The sequence below is a fragment of the Otolemur garnettii genome, unplaced genomic scaffold (genome assembly GCF_000181295.1).
Source record: "Otolemur garnettii isolate 467f Iridium unplaced genomic scaffold, OtoGar3 scaffold00073, whole genome shotgun sequence".
Classification (NCBI taxonomy): domain Eukaryota; kingdom Metazoa; phylum Chordata; class Mammalia; order Primates; family Galagidae; genus Otolemur; species Otolemur garnettii.
Genome location: NW_003852468.1, coordinates 5325914 through 5352054, shown reverse-complemented (window position 1 = coordinate 5352054; position 26141 = coordinate 5325914). Strand labels below are relative to the sequence as shown.

General features: G+C 47.6%; 1 protein-coding gene across 9 annotated transcripts in view; it reads left to right on the top strand.

The window, feature by feature from the left end:
* The window catches only part of MAB21L3 (mab-21 like 3), a 54821-nt gene extending 29880 nt beyond the window's left edge, over positions 1 to 24941 (top strand). For all 9 annotated transcript variants that reach the window (XM_023515484.1, XM_023515483.1, XM_023515482.1 and 6 more), the window contains 6 exons: positions 350 to 601; positions 9630 to 9770; positions 13027 to 13318; positions 16956 to 17134; positions 17557 to 17751; positions 23011 to 24941. In XM_023515484.1, the coding sequence (XP_023371252.1) occupies positions 554 to 601; positions 9630 to 9770; positions 13027 to 13318; positions 16956 to 17134; positions 17557 to 17751; positions 23011 to 23244 (1089 nt within the window). In that variant the 5' untranslated portion in view covers positions 350 to 553 and the 3' untranslated portion in view covers positions 23245 to 24941. The remainder of the gene's footprint in view (positions 1 to 349; positions 602 to 9629; positions 9771 to 13026; positions 13319 to 16955; positions 17135 to 17556; positions 17752 to 23010) is intronic.
* Positions 24942 to 26141: the final 1200 nt, after the last annotated feature.

The following is a 26141-nucleotide window of genomic DNA, read 5'->3' as shown; positions in this document are numbered from 1 at the left end:
GTGCTACGCTGGTTGTTTGGCAGTTTCTTATTTGTTTATTGTAAAGAAGGTAAATCAATCTGTGGGACGTTTTTGGACTGCAGAGCAAGGGATATTTACAGTCAACAGGATAAGGAGGAGGAGATATAAGACCCTGAGCTGCAGGGCGCTTCTAGGATCAGGGCAAGAGCAGAAAAAGGCGGGGAGAAACCACACTCAGGGTATTTCTGTCTTGCAGGGAGCTTTTAAGCCTTTGGGTGAGAAATGCAACTTGAAAAACTGCTCTCTACTCAAAGCCCCAGTCAATGGAACTAAACGGGGTAAAATTAATGAAATTCCATCTCATTAACTCTTCTTTTTAAATTCCCAGAAAGATTACAGAAGGAGTCTCACAATTTGGAAATAAGAACCTGACTGAGTGTAGAGTTGAGCAGCCAGTCTGTGGTCCACGCACACACCTCCAGAGGAATTTAGCATCCAGAGACTAACATTACTGGGAAAGCTGCCCACAGCGCGTGCTCCACTCAGGAAACACCCAGAAGTTGTGGTTCTACTCAGGATTAACCAAGAAGCCATGAAATCCTTTAGTGAGGGGGACTTAGAAGACTGCCTGCTGAGTGAGGTAAGGACAGATGCTGGTCTCGGTCTCGCCCAGACACCCCTCCTCACCCTCCACCCAGCCCAGCCTTGATCCAGAAAGGATTCCAGGTCGCCTCCACGGATTCATGAAATGCAACTCAGAAACCAAAGGCTGCCCCCCGCCCCCCAAGAGGCTTTAGGGACTTATATTTCAGTCTTTTCTTTGAGGTTCTAATGCCCAAGGACAGAAAGTCGGAATCTGGGTCGCAACTCCATCTCTGCCCTGATCCGTGTGTGGTCATGAGTCACTTAACCTGCCTGGGCTTCAGCTTTTTTCTCTGTGAATTGAGAGTGACGATAGACTCTTATTTGGGATCATTGAAAAGAGCACATGAAATTAAGATTAAGGTTTTTGTTTTTACTATTATCATTTTTGAGACAGAGTCTCACTTAGTCACCCTCGGTTGAGTGCCGTTAACATCATAGCTCACAGCAACCTTAAACTCTTGGGCTCAAGTGATTCTCTTGCCTCAGCCTTCCAAGTAGCTGGGATTATAGGCACTGGCCACAACGTCTGGCTATTTTTAGAGACTGGTCTCACTCTTGCTCAGGCTAGACTCGAACTCCTTAGCTCAGGCAATCTGCCTGCCTGGGCCTCCCAGAGTGCTGGGATTATAGGCGTGAGTCACAGCACCGGGCCAAGATTAAGCTTTTTAAAAACTGAAACTGCTAGGTTTTTTTTTTTTTTTAAGTCCTATTTGTAGTACCCATCAATTAAGAATTAATTTAGTTTCTTCTAGATAGAGTCATGGGCTCTCAGAATGTTAGAACATGAAGTGGCTTTAAATATTATCTAATTTAAGTCTTTCCATTTACAGATGGATGATGTTAATACTAAGACATGATGTTAATATTAAAATTAAAACATTGAAACTGATGTAAGAGGTAGGGACTAGTCTGTAGTTTTCATCCCATTGCAAGTAAACAAAACAGAGATCATTATGATAATTTTAAGTGAAGTGTATTTCTTAGGCAAAACCAATAAAAAGAGATAAACAAGAAAAACTTACAATGATAAAAATTATAGTAAACAAAATAACTTCCTATTTTTCCTCCTTTTTTAAAAGGAAGAATGGTGGCTGTCATCTTCCTATGAGTCCTATATTTTATTTAAGAAAAACCTGCACATTTTTGAGCCTGGCATTCAAATAACTTTAACACCCCTCTCTACCCTCTTCTTTCCCTGAATTTTCCATAGCAGGGATTCTAAACAGTGCTTCACAAGCTGAATCCAGCCTGTGCTTGTGTCTTGTTCGATCTGTGAAGTATTTTTTTTTTTTTTGGAGACACAGCCTCACTTTGTCACCCTTGGTAGAGTGCTGTGACATCACAGCTCACAGCAACCTCAAACTCTTGGGCTTAAACAATTCTCTTGCCTCAGCCTCCCTTGTAGCTGAGACTGCAGGCACCCACCACAACTCCTGGCTATTTTATTTGTTTGTTTAACAGGCTCAGGTGGGGTTCAAACCCACCAGCCCTGGTGCATGTGGCTGCCGCTCTAACTGCTGAGTTATGGGCACCGAGCCATGGGAAGTACTTTTTAAGTTTTTCAAATTTTTATAAACATTTCAAAATAGAGATTTTGCATAGAAATCCCGATTTCTATCTTCCCTGGGGGGGAAAATCATGCTGTCTGGCAACCACAGGTCCTAATTTGTTGCCTGGAAGTTGCAGCTGGAGCTGAGTGTCTGTTGGGCAGAGCTTGTGCGTCCAGCCCTCAGGAGGCAGCAGCCCTGGGGCTCTGACCCCTGGCCCCTGACCTCCCCAGATCCTTCCCTCTCCTGTATGTCCCCTACTCCAACCTTATGGGGGGTCAAGTCTCCCACTCCTGCTCCACAAGAACTGTGCCTGGAGCATGTCTCAGGCCTGAGCCTCTCACCCCCAGTTTTTTTTTTTGCTTATAATTATCCTTCAGACTCAACCCAGAGTCCACTTTCTCAAGGAAGGTTCCCCTGACACCCCAGCACAAAACGGTTTTGCCCCTTTTGTAAACTCCCGTCATATTATGAACTGATACTGTTTACTTGTCAATTAATTCTCTATTGACTCCGGATACCTTCCCTCTCATCACCTTGGTTGTTGACTTCAATATTACATTATTTTCATTCTTTGTAAGTTTCTGGAGGGAAGGATGGTGGCGTCTTGGGTATCTTTTTTCCTTTGATATTCACAGGGTTCTTGCACTTATGTGGTCAGAAACATCTTCAGAGTTTCTTGAAGATAGGGCCAGAGTAGTGTGGAAGTTGTTGGCAGGTTGAGGCCCACCCCCGAGCTCGTTTATTCTAATCAATAAGCATGTGCTGTGTGTATTTTTTTTTTATTAAATCTTAGCTGTGTACATTAATGCAGTCATGGGGTACAGTGTTCTGGTTTCATATACAATTTGAAATATTTTCACCAAACTGGTTAACATAGCCTTCATGGCATTTTCTTAGTTATTGTGTTAAGACATTTATATTCTACATTTAGAAAGAGTCACATGTACCCTTGTAAGATGGACCATAGGTGTGGTCCCCCCAATCACCCTCCCTCACTCCCCCCTCCCCTCCTCTCTCTGTGTGCTGTGTTTATTACCTCCATTTCTCACAGAAGAGAAAAGAGGCTTACAGAGATTAAATAACTTGTCCAAAGTCACACATCTAAATTGTGAAGGTCCGGAGGTTTCAGCCCAGTCTTTTTAGTCCAAAGTCCATACAAGGTTTGACAATTAAGTTCACAAACTCATCCTAGAAAAAGTGCTACGTACCTCACTGCTGAATAGGGGGTCACCTTTGAAGCTGTGCACCAAGGCCAGCCCCTAGTTCACCCTTTAGCACAATTTTAGAACTCGGTTTCTGGAATGATGATCAGGGCCGTCATCATACAAAGGTCTGACAAGTAAGTTCTCAAACTTGCCACTGTACACTTACGTTGGCACCACTGTACCAACAACTCAGTAAGGTTTCATAACTTGGTGCATCGCTTCCCAAGGGGAGCACTTCAAAGGGGACCATAGTGATACACAGAGACAAAGGTGCCGCACTTTTTCTCAGGTGAGTTCAAGAACTTAATTGTCAGACCTTCATGTTCCTCTGTTAACCTTCTTTCTCTGCAAACACACCGAGCACTTGCTTTGTGCAAAACCCCTGTGCTATGATTCGAGGGTAGACAAGGCCTGAGATCTGGCAGGCTAACTGAGAAAAATTCTGTGTTGTGGTTCTTAAGGAAAGCTCTGTCCTACTGGCAGAATTTGCACAAAACTCCAAAGGAAAAAGGAGGAAGTCCCATGTGCAGACAGAGAAATGCATAAGGGATGCAACAGAGGTTTCAACAGGGGAGGACAGGAGAACTGGCCCTGACAGGGAGGAGTCTTACCGAAAGGGGGTGCAGACGGAGCTTTGGAGAATGTGGAGCATTTTTGTAATGGGAGAAGCACAGGAAAAGGAGCTCTATGCAAACATTTGAGGTGGCATTCATTCCCTGGCACCTTTTTTGGGGGGAGGCAGAGCAGTGTCGTGGTTCCAAATATGGGCTTTGCAGTGATACTGCCCAGGTGCGTGACTTACTAACTCTGGCCTCAGCTTTCTGTACTTCAGTTTTCTCATCTATGAAGTGGGGATAATTGTAGCATCCACCTTAAAGGATTGTTGTGAGGCTCAAAGGAGCCTACCCTTATAAAGTGCCTGGGACACAGGAAGGACTCAATCTTCTTTCCTCCACGCAGATGCTGCTGCAGCTTCTGCTACATCTGGGTGCTACGAATATCCCGTGGGGCTCAGGCATTTGACTCATAGAAGAATTAGTCTGGAAAGAAGGGATGTGGGGGCGGAACAGCTGTGGTTTCGTCTGTATCTGTCACTGAACTTAAGCCTCCATCCCTTTATGTTATTAGCTCCTGGAAGACAGAGATGAGGCTGGTTTTGTTTTGCTGTGCGGTGTTTTAAAAAACTGATTATTGTATTCATGCAATTTCAGAATTAAAGGTCTGATTTCTTGTTTTCTGGAAGGAAGTTTATGCCTTTTTTCCGTCGTAGCACCTCTCCTGGGGACAGATCCCCGGGCCCCATGAGCTGGTCTGTGTGACCTGCTCCTGGCCGGCTACTTCACCCCACCTTGATCTCTTTCTCTGAAGGAAACGTGTTGGAATGCAAGTGAGTCACAGCAATTTCATGATAGGGAACAAATAGCCTTGAGTTCCCAATAATTTATATTTGAAACAGTAAATTATTCACGAACTTGATCTATTAATAGTAGCAAATGACTTGTGGAACAACAATGAGCCAGACACGGAGGTTGGGAGGGTGGAGGGGAAGTAGCCCAGGATGGGGTGTGGGCGTGTGGGTGGGCATGTAGTGGGAGGCCTGCAGGAAGTGCATGGCCCTCTTCACAGGTGCCCCACAGGGACTACTTTTGCATAAGCTCTGCTTCATGAGGAGGAAGGAATCTGCTTGCTAACGGTGTGACACAGCTTTTCTGGGGCCAGTACAATAGAAGGGCTGAACCAGGTAACCCAACCACGCCCAGCATTGTGTGTGTGTGATTAGCTTCACACAATTCATTTCTGCGTTAGCTCTGTCACATCTACAAGTGCAGCCTCTTCAGAAGAAAAATGCACCTTTGTTCATTGATTTAATTAGCAGAGCAGGCGAGTGAAACCTGAACAGACCCCTGAGGTCAAGTTTTGATTAAATGTGCTTTGATTCCATCTTCTTATAGTATTGTATTTCCCCCTTACATTGGTTTCCAAGTTTTGCCATGAAGTAAGTTTGTTTTGTTGTGCGGTTCTTCAAGAACAAAGCTTCCTCAAGGCTGCAGCTGGTAGCTTGCTCCCTCCCTCAGGGATGAGAGGCTCTGAAGGGATTCTGGGCTGGGCTTGCAGTGAGTCTCTGCCTATGGCAGAACCTCCTTCTTTTATGAAGATCACTCTCTGCAAAACAATAACAAAGAAAGAAATCAAAGAAATAAAAAGATTACTCTCTGTAATGCTACCTCAGACCCCCACCCCGCCTGCTTTTCCATACCCTGATTTGGAATCTTCCCCTGCATCCTCCAGGCTGTGGTCAGGACAGGTGCAGGGGTTCTGAGTCGTCACACCATGGGAGGGACAGGAGCTACATGGGACCCACCTGGGAAAACACCCGGCACAAACCACTCTTGGGGCTACTGGGTAGCACTGTGGTTCTGTATATGTAAGGACCTATGGCTGGAGGTGTACAGGGATGTGGGGAGACACAGGGCTGCCCCCACCTAATAAGAAAGAGGCTTCCACCCAGCCCCCAGGCGTGGGCACTGTCCAAGCCTAGCCTCATAGTCCAGCCCTGCTGCACTGCCCTTCTGTGCTGGTGGGACTCCAGGACAGTCAGCGATGCCCAAGTAAATGGACACTTTGGACTTTTTATTTCATGATCCTTGACACCAAATTGTGAGTATTTTTAGGTTCAGAAGGAAGAAAAGGATAGGTATTAACCCTGGGGCTTCCATACTTGTATGTGTGGCTCAGGGTGACGGAAGGGAGAGTTGGGGACCTGGGCATGCAGTCTGGTTCTATTGCCAAACGCCAGGGTGACATCGAGAGTGCCACCTTGTCAGTCTGGCGCTCTGTGAAGTGACGCCAGCCAAGTTTCTCAGGTCTCTTCCATTTCTAAGATCCTGAGTCTAAATAGCAGCAGAAATGATGGAGGAAGAAAAGCAAAACCCGATTTGTGGTTCTGGTCTTGGGAAGCATTCTCTGATTCTGACTTTTCATCTTTGGAAATCAGAAAGGATCTTTAAATGAGCTCATGGTTCCGTGTAATGAGTGAGAGATTACACTTGTCTTTCAGGAAGTGTGTGATCTTATCCTTCCCAGTAAGAAAATTTCACCGTTGAATGAGGGCACAATTTGTATAAGAGATGAAGATCTTTCCAGGAAGGCCACTCACCACATGTGTGTGGATATTTCCATGTTCATGTAAACACACATGGACACAGACTCCTAAGCTTTTATCCGTTAAATGTCATTAGCTGGTGTTAAGATAGTAGGAAATCTTCTGTTAGCTTATTATCTCAGGAAACGGTGCATGTATATGCATGTATATAGTCACTACTGTTATCGACATTCACATTTGGGGGAATCATACCACAGGACGTGGAAAATCAGGAGGCGAGTCTTTGTCCTCAACACATCCTGAGAACCTAATTGTTGGCGAATACGGTTTCCCAGCCCCGGGGACAGCAATGACCTTTCTAGTTAGCCCTGTATTACTTTTCCCCGTGGCACCTGATCAGACTTCTTTTCTTTGAACTTGCCTAAAGTTCCCTCCCCTATAGAACTGGCTTTATCCATTCCCTATTCAGGCTGGAAACCATAGCCCCTAGCCTACCCCTGGAACCCTCCCTTACCCTTTTATCTTCTCTGGCCTTTGTCCAGCAAACTGCAATCTGAGCACTGCAGTTCTTGCCTCTGGAGGGCTGAGAGGTGTTGAGGAACATCTCACAACCTAACCCACTGCGACCCCTAGCTTCCTGGCCCCCACCGCAGCTAAGTCTTGGTGCTGGGGGGCCATCTTTCCACATGTCCTCAGCCGTCCCTCCTTCCCACTTTCCACCTCCCTTCCAGCACACTGCCGTATCTCCTGGACTGTAAAGAAAAGAAACCTCAGATGGGAAATCGCTCTGATTCCTGCTCTTCCCTGCCCTTTCACTGCCCATCTCTGCTCCCTTTGCCCTTTCCTTCTGACACACAGAGTCTCCAGATCTGCATGACTTCTTCTGTCTGGGAAATCCGTACACAATGGTTTTGCTCTCTGCAGCCTTTTTTCCTCCACTGACTGTTTTCTCTCAGCATTTAAACATGTTCAAGCCTGTGTGTCATTTTGGAAAAACTTGCTGGCGTCCCTATTGTCCTGGTTCCCCCCCTCCCCCACATAATCAAACTTCCTGGAGGAGTTCTCACCTCTGCCCTCACTTGCTTGTCTCCCATTTACTCTTAATCCCCCTCCACCTCTTAACACCCTCCACTCCCACCATCACTTCCAGCGTCCGATCGTCCCCCCACCCCCAAACACAGCAATCCCATTCCAGCTGCCAAACTCCATGGACATTTTTGAGCCTTATCTCACTCAGCCACTTGCCGTTAACTTTGTCCTAAAACTCTTCCTCCTTTATTTGTAAGATTTCTGTTTCTTTTCCCACCTCACCACCCTCCTTTAAGGCAATTGCTGCTCCAGCAGCGTCATAGAGACAACTGAGATTCTCTCTTTGTGTTCCTGGGGCCTCGCTGAGACTGCCACTTTCTCTTTCTAGAATAACCTTCATGCCCTGTCTTCCTAGATAAGTCCTACTAATCTTTTAAGGCACAAGTCTGACACACTGCACCCCCAGGAAGGCTCCCCAGCCTCCAGGCTAGAGGAAGCGGCCCTTCTCTGTGTATCGGAGCGTCCGTGCAAACCGCGGCCTCGCTCTAGATTGCAGCGACTGTAATTCCCACTGTATTTGTCCTGCTTTGTCAGTTGATCTCAATAGCGGGTGTGCATGGAGCCTGGCAGGAAGTGGATGTCCAACAAACATCAGTTAAATGGAGTTGAATCACAACACGAGGGGGAAGCCCTCCCTGGGGGACCCTTATTAAAGGTCTAAAACCATCTCCCTTTATTTTTGTTGTGGCAAGTGCCCTGCCCCTCTGTGATCTTCCACTTGCACACTCTGAAAGACGCAGAGCCTCGATAGTTTACAAATGTCCAAGAAGGGTCCCCTTGGTTCCTTCTCCCGTGATGACTATCCTGGGTGGGCATGAAAGGCATTGGGTACAGTGCGGGGGGTGGGGGGTTGCTCATGGCAAAAAGATGTTAAAAGCTGGTATGGATATGATCACCACATTCAGGATCAGGAGAAAAAGGGAAATTTTGAAAAGACAAATTCACGTATATCAGTTATTTCAATGAGATTGGAAGCTCCTCTGAACGAGAGCCTCATCTTAGGTTTCCTTTGACTCATTGCAGCATTAGGCATCTAGAAGTTGTTAGCTTGTTTTTCAAAGATAGTCACCTCTGTGATGATATGTGCACATAAAACAGGCCTCAGCCTGTGGACTGGATAAACGTCTCTGTTGTTCCCGGGGCGCCCTGCGAGTCCCCACTGTGCCGTCCCCACACCTGCATTCTGTACTTATGTCTGTCTTCCCCACCGCTGTGAGTACATAGCTATGTCCGTCTTCTCCATGGCTGTGCCAGCAGGTAACAGTGCCCAGCACAGAGCACTAAACATTTACTGACGACCTGACTCCATATGTGACATACAGCGTGTGTGCAAACAGGCACATTCTCACAGCTGAGCAGCCTACTGGGTGCTGACACTCGTTCAACTACTCGGTAGTCACAACCTGGGTGGAGGCACCATGGCGTCATGTCACAGTCTCACCGGGGCTCACAGGACCCTCCGTGATGATCCCGCCTCTGCTCTCCTTTCCAAACTCATCTCCAGCCACTTCTCTTCTCCTGCCCCAGGCTCCAACCGCAGTGGCCTCCTCAACTGGCCTGGAGCATTGCCAAGTGCGCTCCTGCTGTAGGGGCCTTGGAATCTGCTTCCCCCAAATGTCTTCATGCCTCACTCAAATATCACCTGTTTAGGGGAGCTGCCTCTATCTACCTTACCTAAAATAGCAGCTCCTCCAGTCTCTAGTGCCCCCCTCCCCGATATTATGTCACACACACACACACACACATTTCCTGTACTCTCTCCTCAAGGGCAAGTATTTATAGAACATTTGCTGTTGTCTTAATCACTGTTGTGTCCCCCAGCTCCTGGACTGGCACCTGCCACATAGTAGGTACCAGGTGAGTATTGAGTAAATACATCTATTTTAGGAGAGAGCGTGGAAGCACTTCCGAGTCTCATGGCAGGCAGAGTCAGGTCCATCTCCTCCAGAGTGCTGGGAAGGCAGTGTGTTTGAGCTGAGCTCCTCCAGTCACAGGCACCCGCAGATCAGCCCTTGTCTGGTCCCTTCTCTATCCCAGGCAGAAAATAACAGCCTTTGCTGGTCCTTTCACACCCAGGTGGACTTGAGGCGCCAGCGGATTTCCCAGTCTGTGGAGGAGGTACAGAAAGTCGTTCATCAGTTGACCACAGAAATCAGCCACCAAGACATTAGGTTTCAAGCCATGCCATACTCAGATTTGTACAATAGGAACATCAAGGTAAGCAGGTCTCCCTTGTCTCCAGGTGCCACCAACACGCTGGGGATGCCGGGTGCCTGGAACTCAGTTTGTGTTGCCCCTGACCCCTGAGAATACTCCCCGCACTCCACGTTTCTGTGGGAACTCTCAGCTCACCATTTCCAGGCTCATTTCACAGATGCTATCTCATTGGAGCCCCCACATTCCTTCATGATAGAAACTGGACTTAGAGACGCCAAGTGACTTGATGGCGTCCTGCTAGGTGCCGATGCCAGAACTCCTGCTGAGACCTCCCTTGCCAAGGCAGGCTCCACTGCAGTGACTGAAGCTCATTTATCAAGCACCTTCCTAATAGATTAAGGACGGGGTAGAGGGCATGGAGGCCACCGATAAGAAAATATTAGTAATTGAAAGTGGTAGTCTGTGGGCTGAAGGGGGAAAGTGGCAAGTGGCCCTTAGAAACTGGAGCAGCCTTGCAGTACCCCCTGCTGAGGAATCCCACGGCTCCTAAGCCACCAGGGCCAGGGTGTGAAGCCGGAGTTCAGGTGACACTGCTGTGGACACAGCTGCTCTCACAAAAGTCACTTCACTCTAACCTGTAAACAACCTTGTGGAAAGGACAATATGGTCATCTCTATTTCAGAGAGGAGAGAAGTGAGGCTCTGATCATCCTGAATCTCATCATTTCTTTTTTTTTTTTTTTGAGACAGGGTCACTTTGTTGCCCCAGCCAGAGTGCAGTGGCATCATCATCGCTCACAGCTTCCCAAGTAGCTGAGACTATACACAATAGTCTGCCACAATACAAATTTTTCAATCTTTAGTAGAGATGGGGTTTCACTCTTCCTCAGCTGGTCTTGAACTCCTTAATCTCAAGGGATCCTCATACCTTGGACTCTCAAAGTGCTAGGATTACAGTTGTGAGCCAAGGCACTTGGCCGCCACATCATTCTTTATCTCGGTTGTTCTTATGCCACCTAAGAACCTCTTCCACCTTGTATTAAATATATATGTATTTATGGCCTTTTTTTTTCTACAGCAGACTGTGAGCTCCTTGATTGTAAGGGTCGTGTTTATTGATTATTTTACTCCTAGCACCCAGCTTGGTGTGTGGCACATGCTAGACACTCAACCTACATTGACTGATGAATAAGAAAACTAGTTAGTGCCTGAGCAAAAGACCACTGCTGATCTTGGACATCAGGAGCCACACTATGAGATTCTAGGATGTGTGGATTTTGAAACAGAGTCAAATTTTAGGAAATTCATTCCAGGATGGAAACTGTAAAATTAGATGGCGTCCTGGGAAATTTCCTTCTGTAGTCCCACTTAGAATTCACAACTTAAAACATATCTTGCATTTATATATGCCGTGTCCTACATTTTAAGTTCTGAAAACAGTTACAGTGTAGCATATAAAAATCACTTTTACCTTATCTGGAACCCAATTCAATAAGGATGTATTAAGCACCATTCATATGCCCAGCAACACGACAGTTGTGCTTTTGAATTCACGTGCAAGTCGATTGAGATAATGCATACATTTTGAATCCTCTAGTCTAGATGTCTTTCCCTCTCTTCACATGCCATCAGCTTTCTGTAGACACCAGAAGTCATGTGGGCCCACGGTCTAAAACATGAGACTGTTTGAGAATGAGAACAGGAGTCAGTTGAAGCTGATTTTGGTGTTCACCCTCAATGGGTCAATGACCAGGCTGTGGCTAAGGATTACCCAAGTTAGCACAGCCAGCAGTTTCCACCAAGAGCAGGCAGCGGGCTTGCAGGGTGAGGTGCAGGTGGGCGGCCCTGGGACCAGCTGGTTCCGGCTCCCTTTGGTGGCATTGCTAGGCCCCTCCTCTGACTCCTGGATTATTGGCCTCATCGATTCCCACTGATTGCTGCTTAACTGGTTCCAGGAAAAAGGGAAGAGGTGGACTCTGACTGTTTGCTTTTCTCTGTTAGACACAGAATCATTTTAATAGCTCCCATTTTCTGAACAAACAGGCTTCTGTTTCACCTTTAATTTTGTAAAGACACTGACCATGAGTCATCAGGCAAAAAGAAAGAAAGAAAATTCGCAAAATTCTTCCGTCTCCTCTCCCATCCCTTCCTACTCTCTATTCATATCAGACCTTACACTGCTCCACATCTGCCTTCTTGACTGAGAACCAGACTGGGGGGGAAAGATAATCATTGAAGGAGCTATCAAAAAAAGACTTCAGTTCTGTCTCTACTTACGGTCTGTGTATCCTCAGTAGGGGGGAGTCCTGTGCGCCCCCCCCCCCAGCCCTGGGTTCCTTATCTGGGAAATGGTGACAAAGTCACCTCACTGAGACTGGTGAGAGTGAGCGTGTGGAAACGGCAGCCCTTCCCACCCAGGGCTCAGTGGAGGCCAGTTCTTTCCCTTCTCTTTGTTTTCTTCCCCAAACTTTAGGTCTTTTCTCGAGTTCCAGGTCTCATTCACACTTTTTACTTATGGATTCATGAAACCAAAACCTCAGGGAGTTAATTCTCTTGCCTGCAGCAGTACAGTGGGTGATGTTGTGTTCTTTGGAGCTTCTGATCAGAGACGCAGGGGAAAGAACTGCAGACAGAATGATAATTTAAGGGAGACCGGGACTCGCTCTGGTTGGCGGCCCAGCTAAACTTTACTGATTACCTTATATACTTTCCAACATTCAGTAAGAATTTAACACATATACAAAGAGGTGAAGTAACATTAGGAAGCTACCATTTAAGATTACAATTTAGTGTGAAGGCTGAGGAACACATATACAATTGATTTTGTTTAGAGTAAAAACATAAGAGAGACTGGCTGTCTATTCCTTTTAGCCCAAATGGAAACTAGTGATTATAATGTTAATGAATGAGGAAGGCAGAGAATAGAACCCAATGCTCGGTCTGTTCACCCCCAGCTGCGACCCCAGCTAATTCTCCACACCTCCCAGAGAGAGACTTTTCTGCATATTCCTGCATCTCTATAGGCAGGTCCAGAAGCTCGATCTTCAAAGAGATGCTTCTCAGAACCAATCTCCTGGAGGAGCACATTGAAGAGAACTGCCATGTCTGAGCAAGGGGAGCTTATCTCCTACAGTGGGTCAGTGGCAGAGCACAGATGCCGTCTTCTTGCCACCCACAGCTGGAGGTCTGTCGGCCTGGTGTCATTGCCAAGGGTGGGGTGACGAAGCCGCCTGGCCCGATCCGGGGCTCTCCAGGACTTTTTGTCACCTCCCATGTCTACAAACTCACCTTTATTTTTTCTCCTTTCCTGACCCTAGGTTTTGGCCCCCAGCCAGTTCCTTGTCACAGTCCCTGTAAGAGGCCTGGCGGGGTACAGGGAAGCCCGGGGGCAGCGCTGGCGCTACTACACGCTGCAGGGCGGCAGGCTCCCCTGCCCCCTGCAGGCCCCCGAGGCTCTGCAGCAGTGGCTGGAAGTGGAGCAGTTTGTGAAGAGCCTTTGGCAGTGGCGTGAGTCCGATGTGAGCATCGAGGGGGACATTGTGCCCGCCAAGGTCCTCCAGGTGTTCCGGAAGCTGGTAGAAAATGCGATCAGAACCTGTCACCTCTCAGGTGAGCCGATCAGGAGAAGGGGCGGGGGAAACCAGGCACATTTCCCTTTTGCTCTCTGAAGCCTCGGCGTGGGCGTCACCCAAAGACCACTCCCCTAATGGGACACAGTAACCATGTCCTCTGTGAATCTGTTCAATCTTCATAATATGAATTAGTTTTTTTTTCTGCTGGGACACACAGAAGATTGGAATTCATTCTCACAAAACGCTCTCCTAGATTTAAGTAGATGACTGCTCTGACGCACACAGGACAGGGTGTGGATTATGTACCTTTCCAGGATGTAGCTTAAAAACGCCAGTGTACTTTTTGTGAAAAGCAAACTATTCACAAACCCTAGATCTTCATTATTAGCACACCCCCAATCTGACTGCAAGACATCGAGAGAACACATTTGAAAACTACCACCTCGTACCAAGATACGAAATCTGGAAGCCATAGTGGACTGATTAAGTTTGATAACCCCCCAATTGTGTGCTCTGTGTGTGTACCATTTTTGTTCACATAAAGTAAGGTGAATGTCTTTTCTTTTTTTTTTTAGAGACAGAGTATCATTTTGCTACCCTCGTGGCATCACAGCTCACAGCAACCTCCAGCTCTTGGGCTTAGGCGATTCTCTTGCCTCAGCCTCCTGAGTAGCTGGGACTACCCGTGCCTGTCACAAAGCCCGGCTATTTTTTTGTTGCAGTTTGACTGGGGCCAGGTTTGAACCCACCACCCTTGGTATATGGGGCCGGCGCCCTACTCACTGAGACACAGGTGCTGCCCAAGTAAGGTGAATGTCAGACTGGGAAAAAAGTGGCCAATTTTCTTTATTATCAAAGAGAATTTATAAACCAATAGGGAAAAAGATGAGCTGACAAGTAGAAAAAAAAGGAAAAAATGAACCACAGAAAAATATTTTAAGTGACTGGTAAAAACAAGAAAAGGCATTCCACCTAAAGATACATTAGAACGCAATTAATACTAGGTACAATAAAATACTTCTCTTAAAAGAGATGAAAAGTTTGATAGTGGGCCCGGTGCACTGTAATCACACCTGTAATCCCAGCACTCTGGGAGGTGAAGGTGGGTAGATTGCCTGAGCTCAGGAATTTGAGACCAGCCTGAGCAAGAGCGAGACCCCATCTCTACTAAAAATAGAAAAACTAGCTGAGCGTGGTGGTGGGTACCGATGGTCCCAGCTATTCAGTAGGCTGGGGCAAACTCTTGAGCCCAGGAGTTTGAGGTTACTGTGAGCTATGATGATGCCATGACTCTACCCCAGAGCAACAGAGTAAGATTCTGTCTCAAAAAAAAAAAAAAGAAAGAAAGAAAAGTTTGATCATGCTCAGTGGAGGGCAGGCATGATGACGTGGCTATTTTTATGTATTCTTTTCAAAAGTGTAAATTGGTGCCTCCTATTTTAAAAGATAGTTTGTCCATTAAAAATTTTTTTATAATATGCTCACTTGATAATTCACCGATTCTTGTTCTAGAAGCATGTATAGGTCTATAAGTATACAAAGAAATATGCACCAGGATATCTTCAGCCGTAGGTTTCATAATAGTAAATAGCTAGAAATAATCCCAGTGGCTAACAAAGATGACATTACCTCTGCCTAGCAGGCTACTGGGCAGCCTTTAAGAAGAATGAGGCTCACAGCCCCCGCCCCCCCCCCATATGCACAGAGTTGTAAAACAAATGCATGTGCTAGGGGATTAACTAAAAAACCACTAAACAATATGAGATTCCATTTGTGTAGAAATAAAAGGATATATTTGTACAGATGTTTGCTTGTCCATACAGAACAGTTCTGAAAGGTTCCATCTGGCAATAGTTCATATTTAATAGAGTTTACTAAATTAAGGATGCTTTCATGGATTATTTAATTTAATCCTCATAACAGCCCTAGAGAGTAAGAATTCTCTTTCTACCTGTTTCATATGTGAGAAAATTAAAACCTAGAGAGGTTATGTCACTTGTCAAAGGTCACATGCCCAGCCAGCGGAGTGAGTGACAGAAGCAGGATGTGGGCTGGCCCCAGCGTCAACTCACTGGCTCACCGTGTGACATTATTTTTAACAGTGAAAGTGCAAAGCAGAGATTCAGACCGGGCCAGGTTGACAAGTGCTTTCAGTAAATAATGCTCAAGTACCAGACCTCATCGTGATCCTGTCTGGGCAGCTCTGATGAGATGCAGACAATAAGCCCTTTATCAGACGGGGCCAAGGAGGGGACTGTTTCCCTCTGAACAGCCCCACACCATCAATGAGCTTCCGTTTTCTTCTCAGAGCCGGGAAAACCAAAATAATAGATTCCGATTCAAGGCAGCTCGTCCTTATCTGAAGGCAAACACAAAAAATCACTGTATCTTTTGAAATATGGGGAAGCAAATTAGAAATGAGGGAGTTCTGGGTGTGAGCTGGAAAACTTCAGCAGATACATTCGTTTTCTTTCCCTCTTTGTGGGGTTGGAATATGAGGCAGTGGGAGCGTCTTCCTGCTCGACTCTATGAGATGCTGTGACAGGCTTTGAGGTATTTTACGATTACAGGGCTTCTGATGGTACATCTGAGACGCTGGCTGGGGGAGTGGGAGAAATAGATATTATCAAAGAGACTGTGACTCAGCTAAAAGAGGGGTGACATGAACTCCACTTACAGCATACAGATAATAAGGGGGCTGACACTGTCCGCGGCCAGTATCGGAGCATCTGGGTGTACAAGTCCCTGTGTTCTCAGTACTCTGAAAAACATTGAGGTTTTCGGGTGGAATGGAGAATATAAAAGAGTGTTGAGATTTCATGTTTTGGTAGCAAATACAGATGGTTCCTGACGTATGATAGTTCCACTCAGATCTTTTGACTTCACAGTGGTGTGAAAGTGATGCGCTTTCAGTAGAAACTGGACTTGTCGTTACTCACACAGCCGTTCCATAAATTACATGAAACACTCAATGCTTCATCGTAAGATAGGCTTTGGGTTAGATTTTGCTCAGTGGAGGCTAAAGGGAGTGTTCTGAGCACATTTAGGGTTGGCTATGCTGAGCCGAGAGGCTCTGTAGCTTAGGGGTTTTAAATGTGTATTCAGCAAATGATCATTTTGACTTACAATGGAGGCCACAGCATGTAGCCAGCCCAGCTGAAAGGTGAGGATCCTCCGCACTGTACTGCTTCTTTGTATTCTATAGCTGTTTTTCTTTTTTATTCTTTTAGCTGAGGCTTCTGAAAAGAATCTGTTAGTTTAAAATGAAAGGGAGGATGGGCGGGTGGTGAGGACTCAAACCACTCTGGTGACAGGTATACTCAGAGCCCTGGGTTCAGCATTGCACAATTCATCCATGTAACAAAAACACTTGCACCTTCTTAATACTTTTAAACAAAGAACAACAAGAGAGAAAAGATGCCATAAAAAGCTTGGGATTGGGGGAGAGAGAAAGAAGAAAAACTCACCAACAGTCAGACTCTTTAGTACTGCTCTGACAGTGGTTAGCTGACTCATGGCCTGGTTTTGCTGTAAGCGCCCCACCCTTGATGTGCGACTGATGTGGTGAAAGTTGGCCCCCCAGTTGCTGGTCGGGCACATGCTCACAGTTCCTTCTCTGGACACTCAGCATTGAGCTTTTCTCTTCCCATTGTCCATCTGGTCTGTTCCCGCAGGTAAGGTCAGCATGCTAGCAATCCGCTCTGCGGTCTGGGTTGCCGTGGAAACTTGTGTGTGTCAGGTGGAGCTGGAGCTGGTCCCTGTGGTGGAGATCCCCACCACCTGGTCGGAGAAAGCCCGGTGGCCTCGGTGTCTGAAGCGCTGGCCCTCCCCGGAGAGAGTGGAATGTATCAAGGTATCAGTGGCTGGGGCCCAGCTCCCCAAAACAGACTCAGCAGCCTCTCCGGTCCCAGATTCTTGGAAGATCAATAGATCAGCACTTCTCAAAATGGGGCCCCTGGACCAACAGCCCTTGGGAACTTGTTGGCAATGCAGATTCCCAGCTCCCACTCTGGCCCTGCTGAGTGAGAGGGTGTGGGCAGGGCCCAGCAATCAGGGTTTCAGCAGGCCCTGTGCCTGGTATGATTCTGAGGCTAGCTCCGCTGTCTTCTGAGAGCTGTCCAAGTCCAAGCTGGCTCCTCTTCCCCTCACCCCTTCTTTTCCCCATAGGATGTGCTGCCCAAGGCCAGGTTCCCTGACACCGACTGCCTCAGGAACGGCTTTCCAGTTCAGCAAGCGTCCCTCTTCTCATTTCCCAATATGTTTCTCTTTTTCCAGTCATTTGGGTTTAACTTGCTGGCCCGCTCCAATTATCACTGGCAGCTGAGTTTCCTCCAGGCTGAGCAGGTGCTGCTGGAGCAGCTGGACGAGGACGGGGGCTGCCGCCGGAAATGCTTTCAGGTCATGAGGCAGCTGAAGGAGGACGTCTGGTGCCCAGGGAAGAGGCCCGTCCTCACGTCCCACCACCTGCAGGTGAGCAAGGCTGGGGGCCCCTGTGGGTCAGGGCTACCCCGAGACCTCATGGGAGAGCCACTCAGAAGGGGCGCGTGTGAGAATGCAGGATGGGGTCTAGCATCCAGATTTGCCAGCCCTCAAATCATTATTCATTATGGGAACAGGTGAACTCAGCTGTGTGTGTCCACCACACTCCTGCCCAGGGTACAATCTCCTCTCAGTCCCCCTTCCCTTTTCCATTTCTTCTCCCCTCTCTGCACTCCCCTCCTCCCCTTCTCTCTCTCTTCCCTCCCTCTCCTCTCCTTCTTTCCCTCTCCCTCCTTTTTCTCTCCTCCCCGCTCCCTCTCCCACCTCCCCCTCTTACTTCACTCAACAAATCAACTGTGTCCTCTGTGGGCCGGAAACCCTCCTGAAGTTCAGGAACGAATTACAAAACATGGTTTTCACCTCACATCTCTGATGAAGTCATGTTTTCCCTGATGTTATGACCCACTCAGTTCCCGTTCTAGCCCAAACACAACCACTCATGCACACCCAGACGCTGGGCAGAGGGGAAACAAGGAAACGTCGAGTTATCACATAAACAGTGCCACAGACCTGTTTCCAAGCTTCAGGACTTCCGGGTTCCAAATCATCAGCCAGGATTTTCCCTGTTCCACCAGCTCCTGCCTCCCCTTGTCCCCAGCCCAACATCATGCCTCACTGCTGTGTTCACTCACTCGCTCACTCACTCATTCAACAAGAGTCTGTCCAATGAGGCGCCTCTGGGCTGGAGGCCTCTGGGCTGGCCAGTGCCTACTGTGTGCTCAGCGCCTACTGTGTGCTCAGCTCCTGCTGTGTGCTCAGCTCCTGGAGGTACCGGGACGAGAAACGTGGTGTGTTCTTGCTCTCGTGGAGCTTCCGGTCTAGCAGGGGAGGGAGACACTGGTCCACTGAGCCTTGCGGGAGCTCAGAGGGGAGAGTCACAGTGCTCTGTGAGGGCTCAAAGCAGCACATCCTGACCTGGACTGGGGAACTGGGGACTTCCTGGAGAGGTGCCCTTTGATCACCCTCCCAACTCCCTCTTTCTCAAACTGTGGGCCACACAGAGTGAAGTGAACACTCGTGTAACAGCTGTGTGCAGTCGCTGGGGTTAGCAGGTGTCAGACTCTTGCAGGACCACAGAGCCCAGCCCAGCCAGCGTCTACACGAGCTTCCGCCCTCCTCCCTGACCTCAGAAAAGATGCGCTGACTTTCTGCATAGGTGAGCACAGGTCCTGGGGCAGACACCCTCATTCAGTGGACAAAACCATCCTCTGTCACCATGAAACTCTCTCTTCTTTGAGGCAACCTACTTAGGGCCAAGTTCAGGTCGGGCTTACTCCCCCAGCACACTGACCTCACCTCAGGGTTTTGTTCACCGGCGGGAGGATGAGAGAGACCCAGTGCCTCTCCCATATCTTTGTACTGGTGGCTCAGTAAATATTTGCTGAGTAAATGAATGACTAGCTTCCCATCTCATTCAGCTTTTCTTTGCTGCCCCAAATCCCCAACATCTGTTTTGTGCTCTCATCTTTCCCGATAACCTGCCCTTCTTGACCTACCCAAGGATCTGTTATCGTCTTGTCTACACACACCGGGCCTTAGTTTCTACATCCTCAGCATGTCCTCGGGCACACCCCCCTAAAAACACACGACCTGCCCGCCTGGGTGGAGGGCACATGCTTTCAAAAGATACACTAATATGTTTCGTGAATTTAATTTGCTGTCTACAAGCCACCCGGAAGAGGTGGAGCTGAGGAACACATTCAAGTCTGTCTCATATCAAAATCTCGTAATCTTCCTTTCTGTTTTTCAAAACAGTCTCACTCTGTCACCCTGGGTAGAGTGCCGTGGCATCATAGCTCACAGCAACCTCAAACTCCTGGGCTCACGCGATCCTCCTGCCTCAGCCTCCCAAGTAGCTGGGACTACAGGTTTATGCCATGACACCCAACTAGTTTTTAGTAGTATCTTGCTTTTGTTCAGGCTGGTGTCAAGTTTCTGAACTCAAGGAGTCCACCCACCTCAGCTTCCCAGAGTGCTAGGATTACAGGAATGAGCCACCATGCCCAGCCAAAACCTCATAATCTTAATGATTAACTTCTTTGCCTCCCAGTTAAGATGGATAGAAACACCATTAAGTGGCATGAAAGTTTCAGGAAAGATTGAACAGGGCCACCACAGACCTCAAACTGCCTTCCACTCAGGGGTTTGCTTCTATTCCAATGGCTCCTACATCCCCTAGAGCAGTGGTTCTCAACCTGTGGGTCGCGACCACCTTGTAACAATGAAAATACATCCTGCATATCAGATATTTACATTACGATTCCTAACACTAGCAAAATTACAGTTATGAAGTAACAACGAAAATAATTTATGGTTGGGGGTCACCACGACATGAGGAACTGTATTAAAGGGTCACGAGATTAGGAAGGCTGAGAACCACTGACCTAGAGCATTTTAAGGCAACTCATTAAAGGTTCTGGGTCAGTCCTCCCTGACCCCCGCCCACACGGCACGATAGGCTTGTGCATTCTCAGGGAGGGGTGTTTTATAAAGGGAGCTTATTTGTGGATCAAAGTAGGATAAATAGAACGGTGCCTCCTGCCTTTTCCTCTGGCCCTCCATGCTTCATCCACGGGCAGAATTCTCTCACCTTTGGGTGCACACGCCTGGGAATGGACGTGTCTGGTGACAAGGTGGCTCGACACCGTCCCAGACGATGGCTGAGTGTGCTGGACCCTTGCCATGTCTTTAAGCTGGGGAAAGTGGAAGAGGTCGGGTTGCAAAACAGCAGTAGGAAGGATGTGGCAAAGACCGTCATCTCAACCTGGCTCCAACATGGTCTTGCAAGGTTCTTACCTCCTCCCCAAAGAGGCTGTTCCCGGGAAGCAGAGCTGATCTTACATCAGCTTATTTATTCCTAAAATGTACTCAAAGGTACATGGCTTGATGAAGGGCTTAACTGTTTCAGTTTGTTTAGGGAGATAAAACCTTAACTAAGAGAAAGAATAGCATAAAATTATCTCTGACTCATTTATTCAGAATAATATGATCTAAGTCAAAATATACTCTGTATCTGGCTGACCAATAACTGATCTAAAAGATAAAGACTACATAAAAACACTCAATATATGAGCCCTATATAATATTAATTGATTACTTAAATAATTCACTTATTCAATAAATGTTTATTGATTGTGTCTCATAGACTAGTCCCTCTGCTGGGTACTAGTGTCATAATGCTAAATAAAAATAGATGTAGTCCACTGCGCTTATGAAATTTATAATCTAGTAGGAGAGATGGAAAATCAGATAAACACATAAACGTGAAAACTACTGTCATCATTGCTTATTATAAGAAGTACATGGTTAAGAGACTGTGAAATGGGTGTACTCGGAAAATTTGATCTGTTAGATGAGCTTTCTGGACAAAAGAGGGAAGGAAGTATTTTCTATGCGGAAGAAGTGGGATGTGCAAAGGTCCTGTGGTAGAAGAGAGTGTGAAATGAGGTCTGTGCGGCTAGGAAGGGAGAATGTGGGGCTTGGAAAGAAAGGCAAGGACCAAACCTTATAAACCAAACACATTAAGGATTGTATCTTTAGTTAACAAACAATGGATAAGCTTTTAATCATTTTAGACAAAAAAGAACATAGGTTTATATTTTTAAAAGATCACGTTGGCTGCTGTGTGGATGGTACAAGCGTAGTTGCAGGCTGGCGAGGCGACTATTGCAGAGGTCTGGTGGGGTGTGGAGGGGTGTGGATGAGCGTGGTAGGAGTGAAGATGAAGACAAGTGGGAAGCTGTGAGAGATACTTAGGCAGGAGGATCCTGGGACTTGATTGGGCGGTACAGGAGAAGATGCCTCCTGGGCGTGTGTCTTGCACAACTGGCTGGATCAGCAACTCTGGTGGTGGATCACGTGTGTGGCAGAACCAGGAGTTCAGTCTGGACATGCCGAGACTGAGAAGAGAGCTGAGGTAACTCAGATGCTCAAGAGATACCAGGGGCTCGGCACCCGTAGCTCCGTGGGTAGGGCGCTGGTCACACACACTGGGGCTGGTGGGTTTGAACCCAGCCCAGGCTTGCTAAACAACAATGACCAAAAAAAGTAGTTAGGCATTGTGCATTGTGGTGGGTACCTGTAGTCCCAGCTACTTGGGAGACTGAGGTAAGAGAATCACTTAAGCCCAAGAGTTTGAGGTTGCTGTGAGCTGTGACGCCACCGCACTCTACCGAGGGTGACAGAATAAGAAAAAAGAGATACCAGGGAAGGGGGTCGCTTGGAGAAACAATTGCAAGTCACCTGTGTTTCATGAGCCTTAAAGCCACTGTGGTGAAAGAAACAGATGGCTGAGGGACAAGTGTGGAGTGGGAGGAGAAGAGGCCTGCCCCCAAGTCTCCAGAAACCCCAGCATGCAGAGGTGGGCAGGAGGATCAGCTTGCCTGGGAGTGGCTGCGGTGTGAGAAGAGCCCGAGGGTAGACTGGCCGGCAGCCACGCCGAGGATGACCCGAGAGAGACAGAGTGAGCGCAGGTCAGGTCTGCTGAAGGTCAGGTGAGAGGCAGGCCAACGAGGGCCTGTAAGATTTGGAGAGGCAGAGGTCATTGGACCTTGACCAGAGCAGCTTTTGAAGTTTAATGGCAGAAGACTCCACCTGGGAGTGTGTCCTGGAGGCAGAGCATGGAGGAAGAGGAAAGAGATGGCAACACGTCAGGGATCACTGGAGAAGGCTGGGTGTGCAGCGAGGCAAGGGTTAGGGCCTGAGGGAGCTGCGGGCCTGAGGGAGCTGGAGAGCTGGCAACAGGCAGGAAAGCTGCGAGGCAGAGGCTCATCCATCACGCGGTTCCCGGAAGGTGGGTCCCGAGCCTGTGGCAGGACCAGCCCAGCTGGGAGGAGGGGCGGATGCCACAGCAAGCAAGGACTGCCTGGTTTGGAGGGTGAGGGCTTCCTTTCTCCCGTAAAGTAGGAGGCAAAGGCATCTGCCTGGAATGGGTATTGCAGATTTAAGGAGAGTGATGGTCATTGGCAATGTTGGAGGAAAGTGAGGGAATAAATTAGTGAGGAGGGCAGAGGGCCAGCTGGTGAGAATGGTGCCCACCAGAAGCGGCCTCACGAGCTTGTGGCAGACGCCGGCTGCCCTGGGCGGCTTCTTCCTCCTCCTTCCAAGGCCACACAAACTCCATGATTGTTTCTGGAGATACCCTCCTCGATTGCGGGAAACGCTGTCTGACACCTCCTCTTCCTTCCACAGACGGTGCTCTTTTGGACCTGTGAGAAATATCCCCACTCGAAGGACTGGCAGGCATTCCGCAAAGCCTTCCTGCGCCTGGTGAGGAAGCTGCACAAGTGCGTGAGCCAGCACTTCCTGAAACACTACTTCGTCCCGGACAGCAACCTCCTCCAGTACGCCAACTCGGGGGAGCTGGACGCAGTGGCCCAAAAGTTGGCCTTCTTCCTGAAGGACTCGCAGGTCAGCCTGCCCTGATGGCTTCCCGGCCTGGGTGGCTCTTGGACTTTTCATTCTGGCTTGACCTCGCATTCTGGATGGTTCCTACATCAGGTGCCAGGAGAGAGGCAACACACGGCAGAGGGATAAGGGGGAGGAAGCTGTGCCCCGCGGTGTCTGACCCACGCCTCCTCCTGGGACCCAAGCAGGCATCTCAGCTACCTCTCGTGGGGATGGCTCTCCTCAAGCTTCCCTAAGCCACAGATTCCAAACTGATGACAGTTCTGAATTTATTTTCCCTTGTTCAGGCTTTGACTGCCTGACAGGGAGGATGGAGACAGACCCTCTGGAAGGCTAGACATTAGCCTACTCGCCAAGCCCCCAAACATGGGCTCCCTGGGCCTCAGATCAGGGCTGTGAGCCTGTAGCACTGTGATGCCGCCTTTTCAAGGGGAAGGCCTTGGATCAACAGAAAGTGTTACTGGCTGGTTGAGTAACTGGTTTGCCTCCTGGGTCAGGGCCACAGCACTGAGGAGCTGAGTAAGCATGCCGTGCTCCCTTGCTGCCCTGGGCGGTGGTTCTGTCTGCTTCCCTGGTGTTCTTTAAGCAGGGAGGGAGTAGTTCTGATGGTGAGAGTCAGTCCAACATGACAGGGCAGCCCAGCCACAGCCTTCTTTTTGCTTCCTAGTATTTATGTAGTAAACTCAGTGCTGTGATCTGCATGGAATGACCTGGGCGTGGCTTGCCTGGCTGTATATTCCTTTACTCACTTCACTCATTCAGTGGTAAACAAATGTCTGTTCAGCACTTGGAATACAACAAAGAACAAGATGGACCTTCCCGGTGGGATGACACCTAATGGTGGAGACGGGAAATGAACAGATACATCAACATTATACTACCTAGGGGAGCCAGGGCTCTGAAGGAGGCAAACAGTGTTGAAATACAGTCACAGAAAGACCCACGGGATGAAAATGACAGTAGCGGAAAGGGGAGGAAAAGTGACCCAAGGACAGCCCTGGAGGGGCCAGCAGGAGTCAGGTCACCTGGCCTAGTAAGGGCAGGAGATCAAAGGTGTGACATTTGGCTCTCTGGAAGCAGCTGGGTATCATGATCTGACTTGCATTCTAAATTAATGTTCTGATAACTGCCTCAAGAGCACCTGGGGGCTCCCGTGAGCATCCAGGGCACTACGGTCACCCTTCTGGGGTCTTGCTGAGCCAGACAAAGCTACACTCCCATGCAGCACAAATGACCAGTAACTCAGGAGGCCCTGGGAAGCCCAGTGGTTTTTTCTGGCACTTACTTAATGCTTCTTAGCTCAAGGAACTCCTTTATCACTTTGGAACATTTCCCCCCAAATATGTATGGCAAAGTGAATTTTCTAAAACATGAACTACTGGTTTTATTGTGATGAAAATCCCCATTTGGAAATGAAAATAATTACTTTTCAAAACTACTGTAACCAAATGGTGGGGCCCTACAGCTGTCACATAGGAAATCATGGTTTTATTAACAAAAAGTTGGAGAAAAAAATCTTTCTAAACTTACAATGAACAAACCAGTGTTTTGTTAAAACATCTAATTCTCATATTCTTGTATCTCAGGAAACATTGTTTTTGAGAAGATGGTAAATGTAACAGGTTTTTTTTCTTTTCATGATGAAAACATCTTAAGCAAATTTTAAAAGAGCTATATACACACACACAAATAAAATAAAATAAATGAGCTACACAGTCACGAAATGCCAAAAGTGACAGTTGATTGTACCACTGATCCAGCATGTGCATGTGTGTGTGTGGGGGGGGGGAGGGAGTGACAGGTGCCATAGTCAGATTCCACCAGATTCTTAACCTTTTTGGCAAGAGATCAATGATTTTTAGAAGAGTTTGGGCTGTCTGCTGATTCCTGCGCAGTCCCACTTCTGGCCAGCAGAGGGCAGAAGGAGACCATATATAAAAAGATCCAGGTCCCACCCACTCTTGTCCTCAGAGCCCAGCAGGTGTCTCTCCCCTTAGTCTATCACTTACACCTGGCTTCTCCAAAACAGCAAACCAGGGACAGTAGAGTCCAGCTGATACTAAATTGTTGACTTTTCCTGCCATTTTAGCCAAAACGACAGTCTTAATGCTAAAAGTTCAGATATAAAAAGGGAGGGACAGTCTATCCAGGAGCCTGGAGCATTCAGCTTTATTGTTTCCTTGGAAAGACTACACAGCTCTGAAAAATCTGATAATATCACTCCTTTATATAAGCAGGTTTTTCTTTTTATAATTCTCCAAAAGAGCTTTTCCATTCATTTGTCTGCCCCCTTCGAGCTGTAAGATGGCTTTTATAGAGGAGTGGTGGGTATTCAGCCACTGCTGTGACCTGCTAGCATTTGCATCCCTGACACTGTGTAACTGCATAACCTGGCTGAGTTGTTTGACCTTTGTTTTTCTCCAGTTCCTCTCTCCCAAACAAACATTGTTTTATGGTCTGAATTGTGACTCTCCCAAATCTAGATGATGAAGTCCTGACTCCCAGCATCTGTCCCCCCAAAAAGGAGGAACTGTATGTAATAAATGCAAAGACCATATGATCATCTCAATAGATGCAGAAAAAGCCTCCAATAAAATTCAGCATCCTTTTCTGATTAGAACACTTAAGAATTTAGGCATAGGTTCTACATTTCTGAATCTGATTGAAGCCATCTACAACAAAGCCACAGCAAATATTATGCTGAATGGAGTAAAACTGAAGGCTTTTCCACTTAGAAATGGATCCAAACATCATTATCCTCTATCGCCACTATTATTCAACATAGTGCTGGAAGTTCTAGACAGTACAATCAGGCAAGAGAAGGAAATAAAGGGCATCCAAATGGGAACAGAGGAGGTCTACCTCTCACTCTTTGCCGACAATATGATCTTATACTTAACCCCAAAGACTCAACC